Source organism: Camelina sativa, chromosome 18 (genome assembly GCF_030686135.1).
Source record: "Camelina sativa cultivar CO46 ecotype springtype chromosome 18, ASM3068613v1".
Lineage (NCBI taxonomy): Eukaryota > Viridiplantae > Streptophyta > Magnoliopsida > Brassicales > Brassicaceae > Camelina > Camelina sativa.
The window spans coordinates 5650099-5672284 of record NC_141897.1 but is presented as its reverse complement, the minus strand read 5'-3'; the positions used below and the strand labels follow the sequence as shown (position 1 = coordinate 5672284).

Genomic DNA, 22186 nt, shown 5'->3' with positions numbered 1-22186 from the left:
AGTCTCCCCTGACTCCGATGACATAGGATCCTTCTTATTTGGTCCAATCGGCGTCTCTGAAGTCTTCGCAGTAGTCGATTGACTCATAATATCGAACAAATTAGCCATACTCTTCATAACTTCACGATGTTGTACCGCGAGTATTTCCTCCAATCGAGAAACTCTTTTTTCCATCGGAACCTCCTAAAACTCTTCCTTCATCACATCCTTCTGTTTCATCGCCTCCGCCGCACTCGATCGTGTCTCCACCATCGTTTCCGAGAAATGTCTTTGCTCTGATACCTTTAATACAATAAACTCCACAATCGAACACAAACTTCTTTAATTCAATACCACACAACGAACAATCAATCCAATGTTCACAAGAAACACATAATTGAATTAGTCAGCTCTCGAGATGAGAGAAACCAGCCAAAGAACAAAGAGTGTTTTTAGAGATTTTTTACAAATGATTCGATATGAAAGAGATATGAGGAAGAATCCAGCTAAATATCTTCTAACGACCACATTTGAATCCGCCTTTCCCCATTTACCACACGTCCTCCTCTAATTCATAATTATTCAAATTGCTCCCTCACACGTGAGAGCTCACACGCTTGGTTCTGGTTCCGCAACAGCCTCTTGGTTAAATTTCCAATCAAAACCTGTGATATTGCTTGAGAGTCGTCTCTTGCCTTCTTTCCTCAACTTGAAAACTCGAAGAAAATTCTCAAAAATACAATGATTATTCGTGGTAACGTACTACTCAATCATTCTATAATATTCCTTTATTCTTCGTGTCAAACCTAGTGTTTCACACATCCACCTTCCACGTTCCAATACTATATAATATATACTTAGTAAGAAAAGGTTTTAGAATTTTTGCCATTCGGATAAAGACAGATTGTTTATGCACCGATACATTGACCAAGACCAGGAGAATATAAATTCCCACCAAGTACCAACTCTTTTTGTTTGTCTTAACGTGTACCAACTCTTCAGTTGGTGAAAACAAAGGTTCATTGGACTTTTCAAAAAGTCCAAACTAGTAAAGGAGAAACCAGGTTCACCAACCAAGACATTTGTCTTCTGTCCGTGTATATTATTCATCCATGCAAGGCCACTAGACCTCAATACTTCCACAATGGATTCTTCATCATCAGTAAAAATCGTCTCAAAATGTTTCGTGAAACCCAAAACCATACCGGAAGAATCAAAGAAACCTTACTATTTATCCCCATGGGACTACGCGATGATCTCAGTTCAGTATATCCAAAAAGGTCTCCTCTTTCACAAGCCACCACTTGAATCCATTGACACTCTTCTTGAGAAGCTGAGAGAGTCTCTAGCCGTTGCGCTCGTCCATTTCTACCCTCTGGCGGGTCGCCTCTCGTCTCTAGCATCCGAAAACCGTAAATCCTACTCTGTGTTTGTGGATTGTAACAATAGCCCTGGCGCTGGGTTCATCTACGCGACTGCAGATTTATGTGTAGCAGATATCGTGGGGGCAAAGTATGTTCCTTTGGTTGTTCAGTCTTTCTTTGACCATCACAAAGCTGTGAATCATGATGGACACACCATGAGCCTCTTATCAGTCCAGGTTTGTTATATTCTTCTTTGTATGGTTCGGTTACAATTTTTTTGTTTTGATTTGGATATGAAACCAAATACAGTATATCAAATTGGTTGACAATTTTTACTGGTTTCTGTCCGGTTTGAACCGATTAAACCAGGTTATACACTCTAATTTCTTATACAGTCCAAACTACAAGTACACTTGATTACGAATTTAAGGGTTTGTACACTTGTGTAGGTGATAGAATTGATAGATGGAGTTTTCATAGGACTATCAATGAACCACGCAATGGGAGACGGTACTTCGTTCTGGAAGTTCTTTACGGCTTGGTCAGAAGTCTTCCAAGGACAAGAGAGCAACAAAGACGATGACTTGTGTCTTAAGAATCCACCGTTCTTAAAACGTTACATCCCTGAAGGACACGGTCCCCTCTTCAGCCTTCCCTATAGCCATCCTGATGAATTTATCAGAACCTATGAATCTCCAATCCTCAAGGAAAGAATATTCTGTTTCTCATCAGAAACCATAAAATTGCTTAAAGCAAAGGTCAACCAAATATGTGGAACAACCACCATCTCATCTTTCCAATCGCTAACCGCGGTTATATGGAGATGCATAGCTAGGGCACGGAGATTACCTGTTGATCGAGAAACAAGTTGTAGACTAGCTGCTGACAACAGAGGAAGAATGTATCCACCGCTTGAAAAGGAATACTTTGGAAACTGCCTCTGTACTTTGAGAACGGCTGCAAAAGCTGGTGAGCTGTTGGAGAATGATCTTGGATGGGCTGCTATGAAAGTGCATCAAGCAGTAACTGAACATTCTAGTGAAAAAGTATCTCAAATGATTGATCAATGGTTAAAGTCTCCTTATATTTACCACATTGATCGGCTTTTTGAACCGATGAGCGTTATGATGGGAAGCTCCCCGAGGTTTAACAAGTACGGTTGTGAATTTGGGATGGGAAAAGGAGTGACGCTTAGAAGTGGCTACGCGCATAAGTTTGATGGAAAAGTATCAGCTTATCCAGGAAGAGAAGGAGGGGGAAGTATAGATTTGGAGGTATGTCTTGTTCCAGAATTTATGGAAGCTTTGGAATCAGATGAAGAGTTCATGTCTCTTGTTTCTCTGTAATAAATTACCAAGTTTTTTCTTTGTTCTTTAATAAATTCTAGAGTTTGGCAATATTTGTTATTTCAACTGTAATATTTGTAGTCCCGAGTAATATCATCGTAATTTATTCGAGAAGCAACAGTACATTGAGCAGGAAACCATACAAATCGACAAAAACAAAGACTCAGTCGCATCACTCCTTGTAAAGGATTTATTAAAAAGGGCAAGAGAACTAACTCATACCTTGAAATTGATTGATCAAATCAAGTGGCTGGCGCAAGAAGGGGCATGATCAAGTTAGGAACGTGAGCTTGATGATCCTCAAGACGTCCCTTAACAGATTCACCATCCCAACGAACAAGAGTAGGCACTCCGGTGAGCTTAAACCGTGGATCAACCCTCCACGGATGCGCTGGAGTCCTCCAAGTCGGTCTATCTCCGGCGTAAGCACGGATCAGATTCACCTCCTCTGGAAACTCCTCTAGAGTCTTGAAAATCACAGGTTCAGCTCTAACACAGTCTGATTCACACAAAAAATAACAAAATCATTGAATCGATCAAGATGATGAAATCGATTGACAATTGAAACAAACCCTTAAGAGACAGAGAGACCTGGACACCAGCTGCGACCGGTGGTGGGTTCATCGTCGGCGAGGAAGAGTATGAAACTGATCTTGCTGCGATTGGTTTCGTCCGATTTTAATTCTTGCAACACTGATTCTAAGGTTGATGGATTCGCGTCGATCTTCTTCACCGTCATTTTCTTCTACTTCGTTCTTCTTCACCAACGATTCTTGATTTCGTTACCAATTTTAGTATTTTCTAACCATTTCTTATTGGGCCGCGCTACTCAAATTATGGCCCAAATTATAGTTATTTTTCGTGCTATAAAAGAGTAACTCACAGAGTATCTGGATGCATATACATATTATTGTTCGACAATTAAAAAATGATTTTTTTTTGTGAAGAATAGGGAAACAAAACCTCCTTGTAATTATTAAAAACAAGTAAACAAACTCAGCCTCGAATGTGTCTTAACGTCGCAACCCCTTGGACATCTCCCTCACCAATGACTCTACACACAACGGAGCAACCTCAAACAGATGAACTCCCAATGGTAAGTCAAACACATATGTTAACCCATCGATAAGACGGTTAGCTTCCCTATACATATGTGATATGCGGAATATTCAGTCCCTTGATAACAAGCCATGACACAAACGTACCATGAATGACAATGGATGAGATGCATCAATCCCTGTCTGTAAAAAACCAACCACCAACTCAGAATCAATCTCCAGCTCAGTCGACTCACTCTCCTCCCCCACGCAATATAAAGACCATAGTACACCCCCCCCCCCCACAGCTCTGCTAATGGCGCCATACAGATCCAAACATTAATCGCAAAGCCCCTGTACCAATCACCCCCTCCATTCCGCAACACACCTCCTGTCGTAGCCAAACCCGGATTCCCGCGAGAAGCACCATCCGTATTTAACTTAATCCACTCCACCTCCGGTGGTTTCCAAGCTATCATATGGGCAATCTTATCACCCGTCCCATACGCCCCGATGATACTCGATGAACCCGGCACACCTCCGCTGTGACATCGCGAATGTATTTCACCCGATTGCGGCACCTACCCGTCACTTTGAAAACATATCCACACCTCCACTTCCATGAACTGGATTAGATATCTGGATGAGTTTAAAAAAGTTATCCAAAAAAAACTGAATTTTTGGATGAGTTTTTTTGGAGAGTTTGGTAAAAGTTGAAAATACCCCTATGTTACTTAAATAATTAAAAAATATTTTTTCTCAATTCTAATATACATACAACCCTAAAATCTCAATTCTTTACCCACCAACCCTATAATCTCAGTTCTTTACCCACCAACCCGCAAAATCTCATTTTCTCTCTAAAACCGCAAAGTCTTGTTTTCCTGCCAAAACTGCAAACTTACATACAATTGAACTTCTCATGTCAAAAATCAGTAGAACATTCACGCTTCGAGAAATAAGAGAGAGAAAATAAAATACAAAACTCCTCCTTTTTGCACTTCATCTCGTCTAGATAAACTAAAAAATCTGGCCATTTCAAAGGTAAAAACAAATCATCTTCACCAAGTTAGAGTAGTCAGTAAAAAAAAGTGAGAAATACATTTTAGGTGGCAAGGGATACCCTTTTATTCAAACTTGATGTTACCAGCACAGAAGACCCAATTTATTTTATAAAATATCAAACCCCAATGTTTTAAAATATATGATGTTTTTAAATGCACATATTATAATATATATATATATATATATATATATATATATATATATATATATACAAATACAAACTATCATGGGAGACTTGCAAAATTAGACCACAAACTTGAGTCAATTGCAATGTTAGACCCCTCTTTTCCTCTCTCCAACATTTTAGACCCCTCTTTTTCTTTCTCCAACATTTACCACTTTCTTCATATTAAATCTTTGTCCATTCATTGTATTCACAAAATTGCCATTATTTCTGATTTATTTGAATTTCTTGCGAAAATGTTTATGACATTCATATCCTCATCTTTCTTATATTTACGGTTGTACCACCACCATCAATATTCCAACAACTATGAACAACCAAATTTGAACTCTTAAAGCTTCAACAACCTGAATTTGTAAGCTTAAATAACACTCAATGCTATGAGAACTTCATTTTCTTCAATCTCCTCTCCATTTTAATCCAAGAAAATTTTCAAGTCCATTTATCTTGTTATATATCATGATTCTTGGATAGTGATTAAGTTGGCGCTGGGTTTCTTCTGTGGTGACTTAAGACGACGTCCTTGGTGTTTGACATTGCGAACAACCACCATAAGGTTATTTTCCGGTAGATTTCGTGATTTTCCTTGTGTTTTTGTTGAAATTAGACTTCATTTGTTAGTCGAACAATCATAAAATAATGTAAAGTCTACTATTAGGCCAGTTTTGCAATTTAAGATTTATCGAGTTTCGAGCCCGTAGACTAAAATGTCAGTCTCCTTAATTTCATTTGAAAACAAAAAAATATGGTTTACACTGCATTATAATATTTCTAACGGATACTTCGTTTACAGTCTACTAAAGTGTATTTTTGCAATTGACCAAATTATTGACTTTTTAGTCAAGACCGTCAGACAAAGTCTTTGCCTGAAAAAAGGTAGTAGACTTCTATAGTGGTTATTTTTGAAGTTGACCAAAATATAAAAGTATTGACCGTAATACTATTTATATAAAATTACCTAGTTGACTGCAAAAGAAGTCTACTAGTTAAAAAAAATAAAATATTGGTCAACCCCAAAAATGACCAAGGCAGACTGCAAACGAAGTCAACATTTCTGGATACTTCGTAAGTAGTCTAATTGGCGGAAGTCAAACTTGGTCAATTGCAAAACTAACCACAACGAAGTTTAACTTTTATAGTTGACAGATTTATGAAATCTACTTGTTAGTTAGAAGTCTACTAAAAAGTCAAAGGTGTGGTCAATTGCAAAAATAACCATTGTAGACTGTAGTCGAAGTTAACTTTTTCAAACTTTCAAAGAAATCTACTCTTTTTTATGTTTAGAATTGCAAAACTGACCCAAAAATTAACAAAGGAAGACAACAAAAGAAGTCAACAATCATAGTAGACTTCATATGGTGTCTGCTTTATTAAATTGTAATTGCAAAAATAGACCACAAGTAATAGACTTCAAAGGTACTCTCTGTATAGAGGCTAGATTATGTATGCAATGTTGACATCAACATGAAGTCCTCAAAATTTGAAAACCAATTTTCAACAAATTGGTGAATAATTTTTAAGATTTTCTTGCTGTATTCTTGGATATATGGTATGTACTTGCTTCTGTATGTTTTTGACATGATTATGTATTATACATATGGAGAAATCGAATTTTTGGTTTTCATAGGCAGTTAGGTAATTAAATTAGACTTATTTAGGAAGTCAAACTGTTCGATTTATCTCTAAAGTCTATACAATTGAAATGGTCTTTAATTGGAAATTTATAAAGACTTTTTTTTGATTTTTTAGTTCGTACGTGTTATATCAGTTATGTAATTGCCTATGTATATTTTTACGATGATAGAATATTATATTTTTCGATCAATCATGTTTTTGATTTTCTTAGGTTATTAGGGTTGAGGTTTTAGTGTTTAGGGTTTATGGTTTATGGTTTAGGGTTTATGGTTTATGGGTTTATGGTATTTTAACTTGCTGCTTGCTCTTTCAGGTAAATGGCGCAAATACCTGTTGTTTTCGAAGTATGGCTGACGAGAAATGGGTCTTGGCATTTTTACATGGATGGACGCAAAGGTGGGAGATTGTTTTTTTTTGTGGCACGGTTGTACCACTACAAGAAAACATGTCTTTTGCGATGGACATATATATCGCGAATCCCTCGCAAATCGACAAAAGCGAGAGATTTGCGAGGAACGTCCGTTCCTCGCAAATCGCTTCTCGCAAATTGGTCAACGTTGCAAATCCCTCGCAAGTTTTGCGAGGAATAATTTTCCCTCGCAAATCTCACGCATATTGCGAGGAACTTTTTGTCTAGCAATATCCTAGCAAATTTTGTATCTAGTAAATCCCTCGCAAATTTGCGATACATTTGCAATTAATATTTCCGTCGCAAATTCTAATAACGGTATAAAAAAAAATTAAAATTTTGATTTTGTTAAGCTTAATTAATATTAAACCTGTAATTAAAATTTAACCTATAACTAAAATTAAATCTTGAAAACTTATGCAAATTAAAGCTGTAATTATAAGTACTAAGTTTACAAAATAAGTTAACAAATCATAATAACCGATTTTGTTCTACACAAAACATTACATATGAGAGGTTCAAAAGATAAAAGAGAGTTCATCAGTGTTTATTACTGTCCGGTGGTAGGTTCTCCGGTGGTTGCATCTCTGGTCGCAGGTCTGGTCGCCGAATTTTCTCGGGGAAATCTAGCAGCAAAGTCTGGATCTTTCTCTGCAAGATAATCGAAGTATGCATCATAACTATGCATCTTCGCTGAATTTTCTTGCATCTTCATTGCATTGGCCTGTAGTTGAGTTGCCTGAGTTGCAAGAGCAGCTTCGGCAGAAGCAAGCTTTGTAGCTAGAACAAGTGGATCTTCAGAAGGAGGAGGCGGTTGACCAATATTAGCTGAAGATGCTTCTGTTTGCATGTTACCAACCCCATATATCCGGTTCTTTTTCTTCGGAGCAACCTGCCAACAAAACATATACACACCATAAGTGTTTACACAAACATAAATGTTTACATAAACACAAACATTAACATTAACATAAACAATGAAGCATAAACATTAACATAAACAATGAAGCATAAACATTAACAAAACATAAACACCATAAGTGCTTACACATATAGTTTACAAAAACGCAAACATTAACATAAACAATGAAGCATGTTTTACCTCGGCATAAATTTGGTTCTTCACAGTGACTGATAACCCTCCAGAAGCACTACTCTCCATGTTATCCGCTGATAATAGCTCAGACTCAGCTTCAGCTATCTTTGACGACACTTCATTGTACACCTTCTCAGACAGTCCATCAATAAACGACCCATCAGGTTTTCTATGAGTGTCTTCTAGGACTCGCAGGAAATCAGGTAGTGGCTCACCAGTCCTCTCAGACTAAAAATAGAGAAATGAAAGAACTATATTACTATATTGTAGATATGATATGATTAATGACCTTGTGTTAAACAGAGATACTTACAAGCTTTCGTGCTCAAGCTTTAAAAGAGGTCTAACCAGAATGGTGCTTATGTATTCTAGTGCCATCAGGATCACTATAGCGAGCATTACGGCTATTGATACTCTTTGCTTCTGATTTTGGTTCACACCAAAACTTGACCATGCCATTCCATACGGTAGGATCAAGCCACCGTGGCATTTCGTCATTACCTTTCTTCTTCCACTTACCCTTCCATCGAGACACTTGATCACTCATCCAGGTCTTCAACTTCTTTTCAAACTCAGCTCTAACTCTTCCATTGATGGACGCATCCCATTTATATGTTTGCTTGTAAAGACATAAAATGAATCAGAAACAAAATCACATCCAGAATCAAGTGATAAACACACAAAATCTGTAATTTAAACACATCAACAAACCTGTAACTTACCGCAAAATTTTCACACCACCGGTTTACAACTGGACATGGTGTTTGGGTCCAATTGGCATGAGCTGATTTGAAATCTCTTTCAAAAATGGCCCGGACAGTAGGAGCAACCGAAGAATCCTGGTCAAACCTACAAAACATAAGATAAAATGAATGAAAATCATTGAAAATACAAAACATAAAGATAAACTATAGGTTAGATCATTAACATTCTCACGAGATAGTACCCGAAGGTCGCTTAGGATCCAGTTTTGTTAAGCCAGCACGCCCATGACTTGCAAGTAACTCTTCCTAAGTGAAAAAAGTTTGAGAGGCACTTACACCTTTGACACACGAAGTTGATTGCTGAGGAGGAAGATCATTTTGCACCACGCAAAGGTTGCATTATGGTTATCTTGTGTTGCCGGTGAGGTTCCCTGAGAAGAGGCAGGAGAAGGTAACCTTTGAGCAGGGCCAGTAGAGCGTATCCCTCGAGCAGAGATGGGAGGAGATAACGCTTGAGATGATATGAACTGGCTGTAAACATTTTGGTTTACAGACCCGTTTTGGTCTCGAGAAGACATCTGAATCAAATAAAATTAAAATTAAACTTAAACACGAAAACCAAAATTCAATAAAACTATACAAAAAAAAATTAAACTCGAATTCGAATCCTAAAATCAAAACCCTAAAATCAAAACCCTAAAAGTCAAAACCCTAAAATTGAAACCCTAAAAATCGAAATTGAACACGAAATAATAACCCTAAACTCGAAATTAGAATCCTAAACTAAAAATTGACCCCCAAATCATAACCCTAAAATAAAAATCTAAACCCTAAACTAACAAGACTTTCAGATCGAGAGAATAAGAAGAGTAATCGGAGATAGAGAAGAGAGGAGGAGACTCACCAGAGATAGAGGAGAGGAAGAGACAGTCACCGGAGACGAGAGGATATAGAGAGAAGAGAGGGACAGTAACCAGAGACGAGGAGATAGAGAGAAGCGTAGGACAGATCGGAGAAGAGAGGTGGAGATAGAGAGAAGCGGAGAAGAGAGAAGATGCAGAGTGGTGGTTAATCGGAGAAGAGAGGTGGAGATAGATTGGAGAAGAGAGGCGGAGATAGATCGGAGAAGAGAGGAATTAGGGATTTTGGTTTTTTGCGGCTACGGATTAGTCGAGTTTTGAGCTACGCTCAAACTAGGTTTTCTGTTTATATAGAAAAATGCTGCGTCGCAAATCCCTCGCAAAACTTGCTAGGGATTAGCTAGGGTCCATCGAAAATCTCTATCAAATATATAAAAATATTTCCAAATTTGCAAACATATAAAAAATATGTAATTTATATAAGAAGTATATGAGAATATTGAGAATTGCAAACATATAATGTCATTAGGGTTAAAGTTCAAGGTTTTAAAGTTTTTAATGTGATCATACTCTTTTCTATCATCAAACTTTCCAAAATTGTCCAATTTTACATATTACTCCAAACATGATGATGTTCTACACTATATCACATATATGTTCAAACCATTGAGACAAATATTTGTCAAATTGTCCAATTCTCCAACAATTTTGTGTTGTACTGCTATCTTTGATTATAAGTCTTGGATTCATCTTTTTAAATCATTAATAGTAATGTAATTAGTCTTTAGGGTTTAGGGTTAAGGGTTTAAGGTTGTTATTTGCGAGGGAATTGCTACGTTTTGAGTATTTTGCGATTGATTTGCGACGAATTTGCTATGGGTCTAGCAAATCAGTCGCAAATTTGTCGCAAACCTTAAATATATAATTTGTAAAAACCATCAAAATAATTTTAAAAAATTACTCAAATTAACTTTCAAGTATATTATAAGGTCCAATGGTGTCATCATACTCTTTTCTATCACCAAACTTTCCAAAATTGTCCAATTTTGCATCTTACTCCAAACATGATGATGTTCTACACTATATCACATATGTTCAAACCATTGAGACAAATATTTGCCAAATGGTCCAATTCTCCAACAATTTTGTGTTGCACTGCTATCTTTGATTATAAGTCTTGGATTCATCTTTTTAATCATTAATAATAATGTAATTAGTCTTTAGGGTTTAGGGTTAAGGGTTAAAGGTTTATTTGCGAGGGAATTACTATGTTTTGAGTAATTTGCGATGGATTTGCGACGAATTTGCTATGGGTCTAGCAAATCAGTCGCCAATATGTCGTAAACCTTAAATATCTAATTTGTAAAAACCATCAAAATAATGTTAAAAGTTAGTAAATTCACCTTATGAACACATTCAATTGTATTTCAGAATAATTATACTAAGTTTTGTAATATTTATACAAATATATTTTCCTAACTTTGCAATGGATTTGCTATGGCTTTCGCAATTCCATAGCAAATTTGCTATGGACTATGTTTTCACAAAATCGTCGCAATATTGCGATGGATTTGCGAGGGAGGAGACCTTCCCAGCGAATTTGTCATAAATGCCTCGCAATTGAGCAGCGGATTTGCGACGACTGTGTTCCTCGCAATTTTGCGAGGGATGTGCTAGGGTTTTTTTATTTCTCGTAAATCCCTCGCAAATCTACCCCAAATTTGCGAGAGCTGTACTCCGTCGCAACGTGTCCTTGCAAAAGGCTTGTTTTCTTGTAGTGTACATACGCTGAGCTTGTTGAAATGGCTGTAGAAGATTATCTGATTGACAAAGAAACATAGATGGTTCAGTTATCGTATCCCTTAACAGAGATGATGCTTCAGCAATTATCCCAAGATACCCCTCCTGTCTATGTCACAAATGATAGATTAGTTCAGAACTTGATAGATTTTAGTAGTAGGAATGTTGTTCGCCTTTGCGTCTCTACGCAATGCATGGATGGACATCCAGTTGTGTTAAACAACTCTCGTTCTGTTGATGATGGAGAGCCAACAAATGAATTTGGTAACGATGTAGATCCAAGTGCCGACGAGTGTGCAGATAAATGTGCAGAAGAATGTCATGAAACTGATCATACAAATGAGAAGCCGAAAGATGTTGATGACATGGATTTCGATTACAGTGAGTACGGGAAATTTAAAGATGAAGATGAAGAAAGAGATGGAGATGACCTGGGACTAGACACTGAAGAAGGGAAACCGTTTTTTGGTGGTATTCATGGACAGTTAAATAATCCTTGGATTGACCAACTGAAAGTAGGTCAATGCTTTGCATGCAAAGCTGACGTCATAACTGAGGTGGGTTTGACCGCGATTATGTTAAAATTCTCTTTCAAAATTAAGAAATCCACAAAGTCTCTGTTGGTGGCAATATGCTTTGTTCCAGGATGCACATGGAGGGTCATAGCCACTGTGAAGAATGATCCAAACACTTTTTGGGTCACCAAATATCTGAACGTGCATATATGTTCTATTGTGGACCGCGTTGCTAATCGTAAGCGTTGCACCTCAAAATATATTGGGAGGTTTTTCATCGACCGGGTAGGAATATTGGATGGTGTTGTCCCACAACATATCGAAGATTCAATGAGGACAATATTCGGCATGATGTTGGATTACACCACTTCGTACAGGGATTTACAATATGCGCAAGAATATGTGAGAGGAAGCGCGGAAGACGGATATACGAAGTTGCCTTACTGTCTTCGGAAATTAGAGCAGTCAAACCCGGGAAATGTCGTTGACCTTGTTGTTGATGACGAGCATAGGTTTAAGTATCTTTTCCTATCTTTCGATGCTTCAATCCGTGGTTTCAATTACGCTAGGCGAGTAATTGTGTTTTTATGGGATCCATCTCACTGGCAAGTATGAAGGTGTATTGTTAATCGCTTGCGCACATGATGGTAACTTCCAGATATTTACGTTGGCTTTTGCAATTGTCGACTCAGAGTGTGATGTTTCATGGGATTGGTTTTTCACCAAATTAAGTGAGTGTATCTCTAATGAATATCCTTTGGTAGTAGTTTCAGATACGCACAGTTCAGTAGCTAAGGCATGTCACAATGTTATCCCATGGGCAACACGAGGGATATGTTATTACCATCTTCAACAAAACATAATTTCTAATTTCAATGGGAAGCAACTGATGTAGTTGGTGAAAGGGGCAGCATATGCGCATACACATGATGATTACAACCGCTACATGGCTTTGCTCACTAACGTAAATCCGGCTCTTGCAGCATACTTGAATGAGGCAGATCCAGCTTTATAGTCTCGAGTTTACTGTCCAGGAGATAGATACAACATCAAGAATAACAACATTTCAGAATCTATCAACTCCATACTAAAGAAAGCCAAAGGTTATCCCATCACATATCTCATTGAGTTTATTACGAAAAAGTTAGGTTGGTGGTATTGGAAAAGACAAGAGGATGCACTAAGTCTGACAACCACTTTTAGTCAGGGCGTTTCCACGTTCGTGGTGGGCAACGTGACTGTTTGGTTGACTTAGAAGAAAAATCTTGTTCATGCGGGATGTTTGGTGTTGAGAAAATACCATGTTCACATGCAATTAAGGCTGTCAAGTCCGCTGGATGGCATATGTCTACCGTGGTAGAAGCTTACTATAGAAAAGATTATGTTTATGCGTCATACGCGGCTAACATAATGCCCAATGTCGAGCACGCTATGATTGGGCCAGATATCCGATGTATACCTCTAATACCGAAACGGAAGCCTGGTAGGCAAAAGAAGTCTTGTTGGCTTACACGGCTAGAACTGTCACGTAAAAAGGGTACCAAGCCGCGAAAGACACAAACTTCATATGCTTGTTCAAAATGCAGGCAGCCTGGACATACTCGACCTCATTGCGTGAGTAACATTCAATCAGATTCTTTATAATGTTTTGTGGCTGTTTTTGGTGGTTATACTAATAGATCTTGTACAGGTTGCTGAAGACGGAGAGTAGAAGTTACCTTCATCTTGAAGTCAACTGGAATGATTGGACCATTAATTTGTTCTTTGTAATCTTTTCGGATATATTCCACGTGTTCAAGTCGACATTATCTATTACAGACAATCATTTCTCTTAAGGGGATTCCACTTTCTTCTCTTCTTCATCAAATAGCATCATATAGAGAATAATGAGTCAAATTTCGGGGTCAGGTTCTGATACAAATTCGCAAATACAAATTCTTAATCCAATCTGCAACCACTGTGGTAGATATACGGTACTTGTGAAATTATGGACAGATGCAAATCCGGGAAGAAATTTCTTCAGGTGCACTGTTCATGGGTTTTCTCATTGGTCAGACGAAGAACCATCACGTGGATGGCAAAAGCGGAGCTTATTGGAGTCGAGGGACGAGATTCGTTGGCAGAAAAGCAATGAATAAACAAGTTGTTAATGGTTTGGTGAACTCTCATTTGGTGAACAAATATGAGGAAGATAAGAAACAGTTTGAGTGTGAGGTTATGACAACCAAAGATAGGGAAAAAAGGCTTCAAAAATTCATGGTTCTCTCTTGGATAGGTTTCATTGTTGTCATCACAATGTGTCTTGGGATGTGTACAACATCTTTAAGTTAACTTCAATCAGATGTCTATTAAGCTTTCGATGTATGCTATTGTTTCAAGTCTACATTCATTGTACCCTTTCGATATCTCTACAATCGTTGTACCCTTTCGCTATCTCTACATTCGTTGTACCCTTTCGATTTTTCTACATTCATTGTATCGTTGCCGTCTCTTCATCTTCTTTTTCGATCATTGCACCTATAAATATCCTCTCAATTTCCACTCAATCTATTGCGTCTCCTTCTTCGATAACAAGAGAATAAGTTGGTTACGAGCTATGGCCGGAGAGAGTTCCAGTAAGTGTAAGCGAAGCAGTTCCGATTTTGAGTGGGAAAAGGAAGTAATAGATGCCAAGAAAGACGTGTTTGAGAGGACGAGAGTCGTGGTTGAAGAAGAGGATCGCTTCAAAGCAATTATTCGTATAACGAGAGATCACATGAAGAAGAAGGAAGAGGCTACCGCCCTTGTGCATCAAGTGGATCTGATTGACGCTCAACTATCCCAAGTGAATCAAATATTGTGTCAACAACTTGTCGACTTTGAGGCAGAGACCAAGAGGTTAGAGGAGATGAGAGAGGTTGCAGAAGCTGATGTCAAACAGTGTGTGGTTCCTCCTCCTATTAATTGGGGCAAACTTCATGTCTGTCTCGACGATTAGTTGCATCACCCAAACTCCTATTTGTATTTTATTTTTTAACTTAATGTATACATACTGAAAACCTATATCTATTTTCTATTTGTCAACTCTACATGAATAATGAATACCTATTTCTATTTATATTGGTCAACTCAACATGTAAGTCTATAAGTTAAGTTCAGAAATATGTCTACTAGGCTTTCGTTGTACGCTATTGTTTACAGAAGACTACAAGTAATTAATATTTTAATAACTAACTAATGAGGAACAGACAAGTGTACAAATAAACAGAGGCGACAAAAAAAAAGCATCGGTTCTCTCCTCTTTCTTTCTCTTTCTGTATTATTTTATTAATTTTTAATAAAAATTGAAAATAACACATTTCCCGATAAAGTTTATAAATCTATCACATTTTATATTATTTTATGTTGCTTCTCTGGTTCCGACAACAGAGTAGAGGGAGTATCGGCGGGAGAGCAGGTAAAAAAACACTTTGTTGGCATTTATTGAAACTCTGTAGATGCCTTGGCATTAGGTCCTACAGCAAAAGGATGAACCACTGTTTTCGTATTGAGATGTTAGGCGAGAGACAACGTTAAAAGAGATAATTACGAGTAAAATTTCATTAATCCGTTTACATTATAGTAATAAAGAGGATCCCACAAAAAATATATGGATAGCAACCTATCATTAGAGTTAAACAAAAAAATTAACTACGAGAACAAAAGTTCTACATGTCTATTAAACAACAATATCCATTCGAAGTCTCTAAGTTAACTTCAGAAAGATGTCTAGTAGGCTTTCGCAGTACGCTATTGTTTAGAGGAGACTACAAGTAATTAATATGTTAATAACTAATTAATGAGGAACAGACAAGTGTACAAATTAACAGACAATTTGTATTATTTTATCAATTTTTTAATAAAAATTGATTTTTGTTAAATGTAACACATTCCCCGAGAAAGTTTCTAAATCTGACACTTTGCTCATGTTGAAACTCTGTAGATGCTTTGGCATTAATTGTGGACAAAAGTATGAACCACTGTTTTAGTATTGAGATATTAGGTGAGAGACAAAGTGAAAATAAATAATTACGAATACAAGAACAGTAATTCGTTTATATTAGAGTTAATAAAGAGGATCCCACAAAAAATATATGGATACCGCCCATCATCAAAGTTAATAAATAATATATCCCACCCACAAAATAACAAGATCCCCCATAAACAAAACATCATCCTAATAAGTCATACATAAGATATACAAATTAAAAAATAAACAAGTTCTTAGTTAGTTTCGAATTGGGGGAGGATCATATAGCCCAAAATCTTTGGTGTAATTTGACTCATTTGGTCCACGACACTCAATCTCGTGAAATAAGTCACAAGACAGCTTCTCCCTTATCCATGGGATGTTAGCGTCGCACAATGTAGAAGGAAACGGTAGTCCGAGTGCATGACATTCTATGTACTTTAATGTAAAAACACCACAGTCACCTGGCCTCTTATTCAGAGGCACTACCGCTGTGACTCGCTCGTGGGTGAACTTCTCGTACGGGTACATCGGTTTGTGGTCATGACTGGCTAACTCCTGCAGCACAAACGGCACCATCACAGCTATCGGGTGAACTGCCGTCGCAAGCTCATCATCGGAAGAACAACTGGGAATCCTGTCCCAGACAATGATGTGTCTCATTGGAATCGATATCCACAGAGCAACCCAATGCTGAGATTTAACGTTTAACGGCGCGTACAACTCGTCCACTTCCATAACCCACTGTTTGTTAGGCTAGGCATACGGTGGATACTCACCTATGTGGTAACTGAAGGCACCGACCGGCAGACCCATCAGGATTCAGCTCAGATTTTTCAAAGTCAAAATACTTCGTCGTCCACATATGAGTAACATAGCGTCTAGGAAGGCAACTCTGTCGGATCTAAACCTCTCAGGATGTTGTGTGTATCGATGTCTCAGTAGGTTCAAAACCTCATCCATGTGCTGGATAATCACATGGATTTAAAACACATTTAAATAGTATTGAAGACTGTCAACATATGGAGAAGGGTTCAGTGTCTGGAAATTCCGATTTAAAAGTTACATGATCATTGATGTAAACAAATAAAATTAAATCTGCCATATCTGCCATATGTTGAAGAGTCTCGAATTTGACAAACAAAGACAACATAAAGTTGAAGTGGACTTCACATAATGAAGTCTAACAAATACACTTGATTAGAAGTCTGCGAAGTTGACAACCTCTAAAAGTCTATTTTTTCTTCGCCTTGTACCTGGTATTGTGTTTGTGAGGAATCATTGTAGGAATTTTCAAGTGTTCAGAACTAACCATATCCGTTGTTTTTTGAGTGTTTGGCTCTTCCTCTTCAGCAGCAGCTTCAGGAGCATTCTGTTCCTTTGGGTTGGTATCGACATCTGACGTACCATTTACATTTCCCTTCATTTTGGAAAGATCCGAAGCCAGGCTTTCCACCTTCTTATTCAGCATGTCAAACTTCAAATCACAACTTCTGAATCCGTCCTTCATCTCTTGAATCAGAGCTGCTCCCCACATGCCGAGCTCATCTTTAAGGGAATCCAAGATATTGATATCCAAGGCAGTTGAAGTACCTGGACAGTGCCACTTCCCACATGGTTCATCAAATGTACCGGTTCTCCTCTTCTCACCCTTATCCTCCACCTTCATCTTCGCATTGTTGGACGCATGAATATCGTCCGTCTCCCAGAAGCCTCTCCCCCACTTCCATGGACAAAAATCCCCAGTCAATGCTTTCATAATGTTTTCAATTTTGTCATCTGCTTCATCCTCTTCCCAAACAAGGCTACTCTTGCAACCAATGGTCTTAAAGTGATTGAAACGAGTCTACAATTGATATAAAACAGTATAATTGTTAAAATCCAACACCAACAATAAACAAATCTAATATAGTAGATATACTGCTATGCGTACCTGTCTTAAAATTCCCTCTTTGACATATTTTCGACCGCGGGAACCGCGGTAAGCAAGCAACGGTGGAGTAGGTTTATTAGGCAACGGATCGCGAAATTCCTTACCAAAATCCGACATAGATTCATATACCCAAATCTGCACAGGTTTGAAAAATTCATCTAATTGGTAATCTTGTTAATGTCCACCTTCTTCACAGAATGGATGAGGTTCTTGAAAGCAAATCTTCCCCATGGATAATCTTTAAATGCATCTAAATCCATGACTAGCCTAGCTATATTTAGGCGAGTGGACATTGAGGATTTTCTAGCTTCTATAAACCCAGCATAGATGGCTAGATAACCCAACCTAATACGATCAACTCTATCCCACTCGGCAGCGTTCTTACATGCTGCGACGAGTTGATCAATACTCGGACCGATGTCTAAACTGACTCCAAGATTCTCCCAAAACTCTTCCATCTCGTCTGTAACATCAACATGTGGTTGCTCCAAGGACTCGACATCTTCACAGTTAAGTCTAGTGATGGCTTCAAACTCATTCAAAGAAAATCTTAATGGGTTAGACCCAACCAGACTCCATATCTCGTACTTTTTGTTGCAGACTAGCTTAAAGCTAAGCATATAGTGAACCAGTCTGGAAGCCCATTCGAATTTGAGACGGTTGAACTGTAAGAAGACACCCAGTCGAGATGAACGAATCTCATCCCATTCATCTTGTGCGAGAGCTTCGTACAGTTCATCAAACTGCTTCGTATCGTTGCTGTAATATCCGATGCTTTTACACGCAAACGGCTCCTCTCCTTTCGTGAAAAACCTCCGAGGAAATTTAAGATTGTTCACCTCCTCCATTCTGCAAAATAAGGCAAAATAAGATTAGGTTTGGCGGGGGATTGAGATAGAAGAAGACAAATACGATTTGTCTACAATCGATTAAGAAGTTAACCTTCAGTTTAATCGAATATGAAACGACGGCGAAGACGTTAAGATGAAGCGGCGGGGTTGGAGAATACAGAGTTCGGCGAGATCTAGTACAAAAACGTTAAGCGAAGTAAGCAAAAAGACAATCTGAAAGATAGAGATTCAAGTTTAACACAAAAGTAATGGGAAAATCAACCGTTAGTGATAAGAAAAATACATAAGCGGAAGAGGAAAGTTGACAAGAAAATGAAGATGGAATTAGAGATAACAATATTGTTATCTCGGTTTTTAGGTTGTATAAAATTATAATAATTATAATAATCCCGGTTTCATAAAACAAAAACCATTTTATTCGAAACAGTATCAGAAAATTATAAAGAACCCGTTTAAAACCGGATCCCATTTATCGGTAAACCAATTCCCGCTTATCGGTAAACCAATTCCCGCTTATCGGTAAATTAAACAAATATAATATGACCGCCAACTAACGTCAAATCAATTTATACCTTGTAATGATTATGTTTACGACTTCTCTGGCAGACTTCTCCACGGGAAACTGAACCGTCTGCAAGCCCATCAAATCAAATTAAAACATGTATTATCTACACTTATAAGTTAAATAAAACGAAGTGATATAGAGAAAGTTTCTATTATTACCCAACTGTGAACAGACTCCAATTCCTCGTGGCTGTGATGATTTATATTGACTGATGAAACTGAAAGACTTTCAATCACCAATTCTTTGTCGTGAGGATGAAGTACTATTTTGTAAGAGAAAATGATACTTTTTTTGTTGCAGTTTTAAAATTATCGCAAGGCCCAGCATTTGGGTTATATATATGAGACGAAGCGGTTGCAATGAACAGTTATATATAATTAATTAGTAAGGCAAACCGTCGCGTCGAAGAAAACCAACATGCAGACTTCATCGCCTGACTTCTTTACACAGATTAAGGAGTAGACTTCATAATCTTAATTTTCCGACAATATGTAAACAATTATCAGTCTACTGTATACGTCAATTGAATTGAAATCAACGAAGTCATCCAACTATTACAGAAACTGAAGCAAGTTCACATATTATAGACATAAATACGTCATTCAAACAAAGAGAAACGATGAAGAAAGGTTTACAGATTTTAGAACTTAATTGAAAGATCTACGAAACCAAAGAGATTAATACAACAATGAGGATTATACCGGCGTTTAAGACATTCTCGACCACCCCCTTTACACGACGAACTGACAGACATAATTATTTCATCTGGTCTTTCACCTTGTCTAGCTCCTGTTGAACCCATAGCATTTCCTCATTTTCCAGGATGGCTGTAATAGAATCCCTTTGGTCAGCAAGTCCACCTCTCATTGCCTGAAGTTCTTGCATAACAGCCCCATCCCACCATTTCATAATATGGTCCTCTCCATCCTATACCATAGAAATAAATATACCATAAGAATATTATACTCAAATAATAACAACAAATAAACCACCAGACAATCTAACAACCTCATGGTTATTGCATCCAATGAAAATTCTTCCAGGATTGTCGGCTGTGGTGGAACATTTCATAACGGTTTCCCTTCTGCAGAAACATTTGTCAGGAATTCCAACTGTCAGGCCAAGAAAGTTTACTTCGGGTGGACCTTCACTCCATACTTGCAAAGAACTAGAAGATGGTTGAGTGTAGCTGTGTAACCCCATATATGTGTGCAAAATGAACAAAAAACGATGATAACATATATATTTACAAACAAAAATAGCTACAGCGTTACAAAAGTAAATCGCCGACGATAAACCAAGAAATACTTATCTGAGATGTTCTTGAGATTCAAAGAAGAGAAATGATGAGAATCTGAATTTCCGAGAACATAATATCGGAAATTTTTGAGAGAGAGAGAGATCACGTAAAAACTAGGTTTGACCTACAGAAAGAAGTATATATATCTTTAAATTATCCGGTTAGGTTAAAAACAAGGAATCGGTGGTACAAATTCAGTTAGGTTCAGCTATCGGTTTGGTTAAATTATCGGTATTAATATAATATTAATAGTTGATGGCATAACAAAGTCTAGTTAAGCAAAACCCTAATTATAATTTTAACCTAATCAGCATTTCCTCCCTTAATTTGAATCATTTATAGGTAAATTTATTTTATTCCAATGCAGGAAATCTATGTTGTTATTATTTGGTCAATAGGTTTATCAAAATATTTTTTATAATATTTTTAATTAAAATTTAAACTATAATTAAGGAGTAGACCAATTGTTATGTCTTCTAGTTAACGTTAATTTGTAATCTACCTTAAATAAATCTATTGCAGACTTCCTCCGGGTTACATCTGTCATTTCGGCCCATGTTTTTTGTTTGGTCGTAAGGGAGTCAACCGTAATTTCAGTATCCTTAGTGTTTATGTTTCTCAAATATCGAATATGGGGTCTACTATTGCATTCAAGGCAAAATAAAGGTATACAAAATGTAATTATCCCACCTATCATTTAATTTTTAATAAAAAAGGATTCAACCAATGATAAAAGTGATTGCATAATACAAATTATTACAAAAAACTGCAATTCTCTTTAATACCACTAAAATGAATAGTTTTCCAAAAATACCATATCGTTTTTTGCTCTAAAATACTATCATAATATGTTTTTTCCAAAAATAACAAGAAAAATAAAATTATAGTTTCAACATGCAATACTAAAACGATCTGATCCGTTTTTTATAGGTAAATAATAATAATAATCATAATAATAATAATAATAATAATAATAATAATAATAATAATAATAATAATAATAATAATAATAATAATAATAATAATAATAATAATAATAATAATAATAATAATAATAATAATAATAATAATAATAATAATAATACTAATAATAATAATAATAATAATAATAATAATAATAATAATAATAATAATAATAATAATAATAATAATAATAATAATAATAATAATAATAATAATAATAATAATAATAATAATAATAATAATAATAATAATAATAATAATAATAATAATAATAATAATAATAATAATAATAATAATAATAATAATAATAATAATAATAATAATAATCTAAACTAGTGCTTCCATACCCACTAGTAACCTAGCAAAATCACAACAGCGAAATAATAAAATCAACATATACCAATAGCCAATAAATTTCGAATAATTAATAACCAGTATTAGTCCATAATAATTAATCCAATAAATCAAACAACATAGAACAAGGAACCAGCAACCTAGAATTGTTCTATTAACCCAACTCTAGCAACCTAACAATGTCAGACAACAACCAATCGAGTCCCTTGAACATCCTCCTCTTCACTGCCTTGATTCC

At 36.7% G+C, this 22186-nt stretch overlaps 2 protein-coding genes across 2 annotated transcripts; one reads left to right on the top strand and one right to left on the bottom strand.

Annotated features, from left to right (window-relative positions):
* Positions 1-952: 952 nt before the first annotated feature.
* On the top strand, positions 953-2803 carry LOC104760675 (putative acetyltransferase At3g50280). The gene is made up of 2 exons (XM_087499203.1): positions 953-1579; positions 1793-2803. Exons 1-2 carry the CDS (start codon positions 1124-1126, stop codon positions 2687-2689), a joined length of 1353 nt encoding a protein of 450 aa, XP_087355329.1. The 5' UTR covers positions 953-1123; the 3' UTR covers positions 2690-2803.
* Positions 2733-3608, bottom strand: LOC104760676 (thioredoxin-like protein Clot). The gene is made up of 2 exons (XM_010483637.2): positions 3281-3608; positions 2733-3188 (listed from the first exon to the last, which is right to left on the bottom strand). The coding sequence occupies exons 1-2, from the start codon at positions 3426-3428 to the stop codon at positions 2932-2934; spliced, it is 405 nt and encodes a 134-aa protein (XP_010481939.1). The 5' UTR covers positions 3429-3608; the 3' UTR covers positions 2733-2931.
* Positions 3609-22186: the final 18578 nt, after the last annotated feature.

What these genes read in the sequence shown, in the direction of transcription:
- LOC104760675 (XM_087499203.1), top strand. Translation starts at nt 1,124, where the DNA reads ATGGATTCTTCATCATCAGTAAAAATCGTCTCAAAATGTTTCGTGAAA. An exon ending in TGAGCCTCTTATCAGTCCAG is followed by an intron (nt 1,580 to 1,792) that starts GTTTGTTATATT and finishes ACACTTGTGTAG; the next exon opens with GTGATAGAATTGATAGATGG.
- LOC104760676 (XM_010483637.2), bottom strand. Translation starts at nt 3,428, where the DNA reads ATGACGGTGAAGAAGATCGACGCGAATCCATCAACCTTAGAATCAGTG. An exon ending in CGGTCGCAGCTGGTGTCCAG is followed by an intron (nt 3,189 to 3,280) that starts GTCTCTCTGTCT and finishes TGTGTGAATCAG; the next exon opens with ACTGTGTTAGAGCTGAACCT.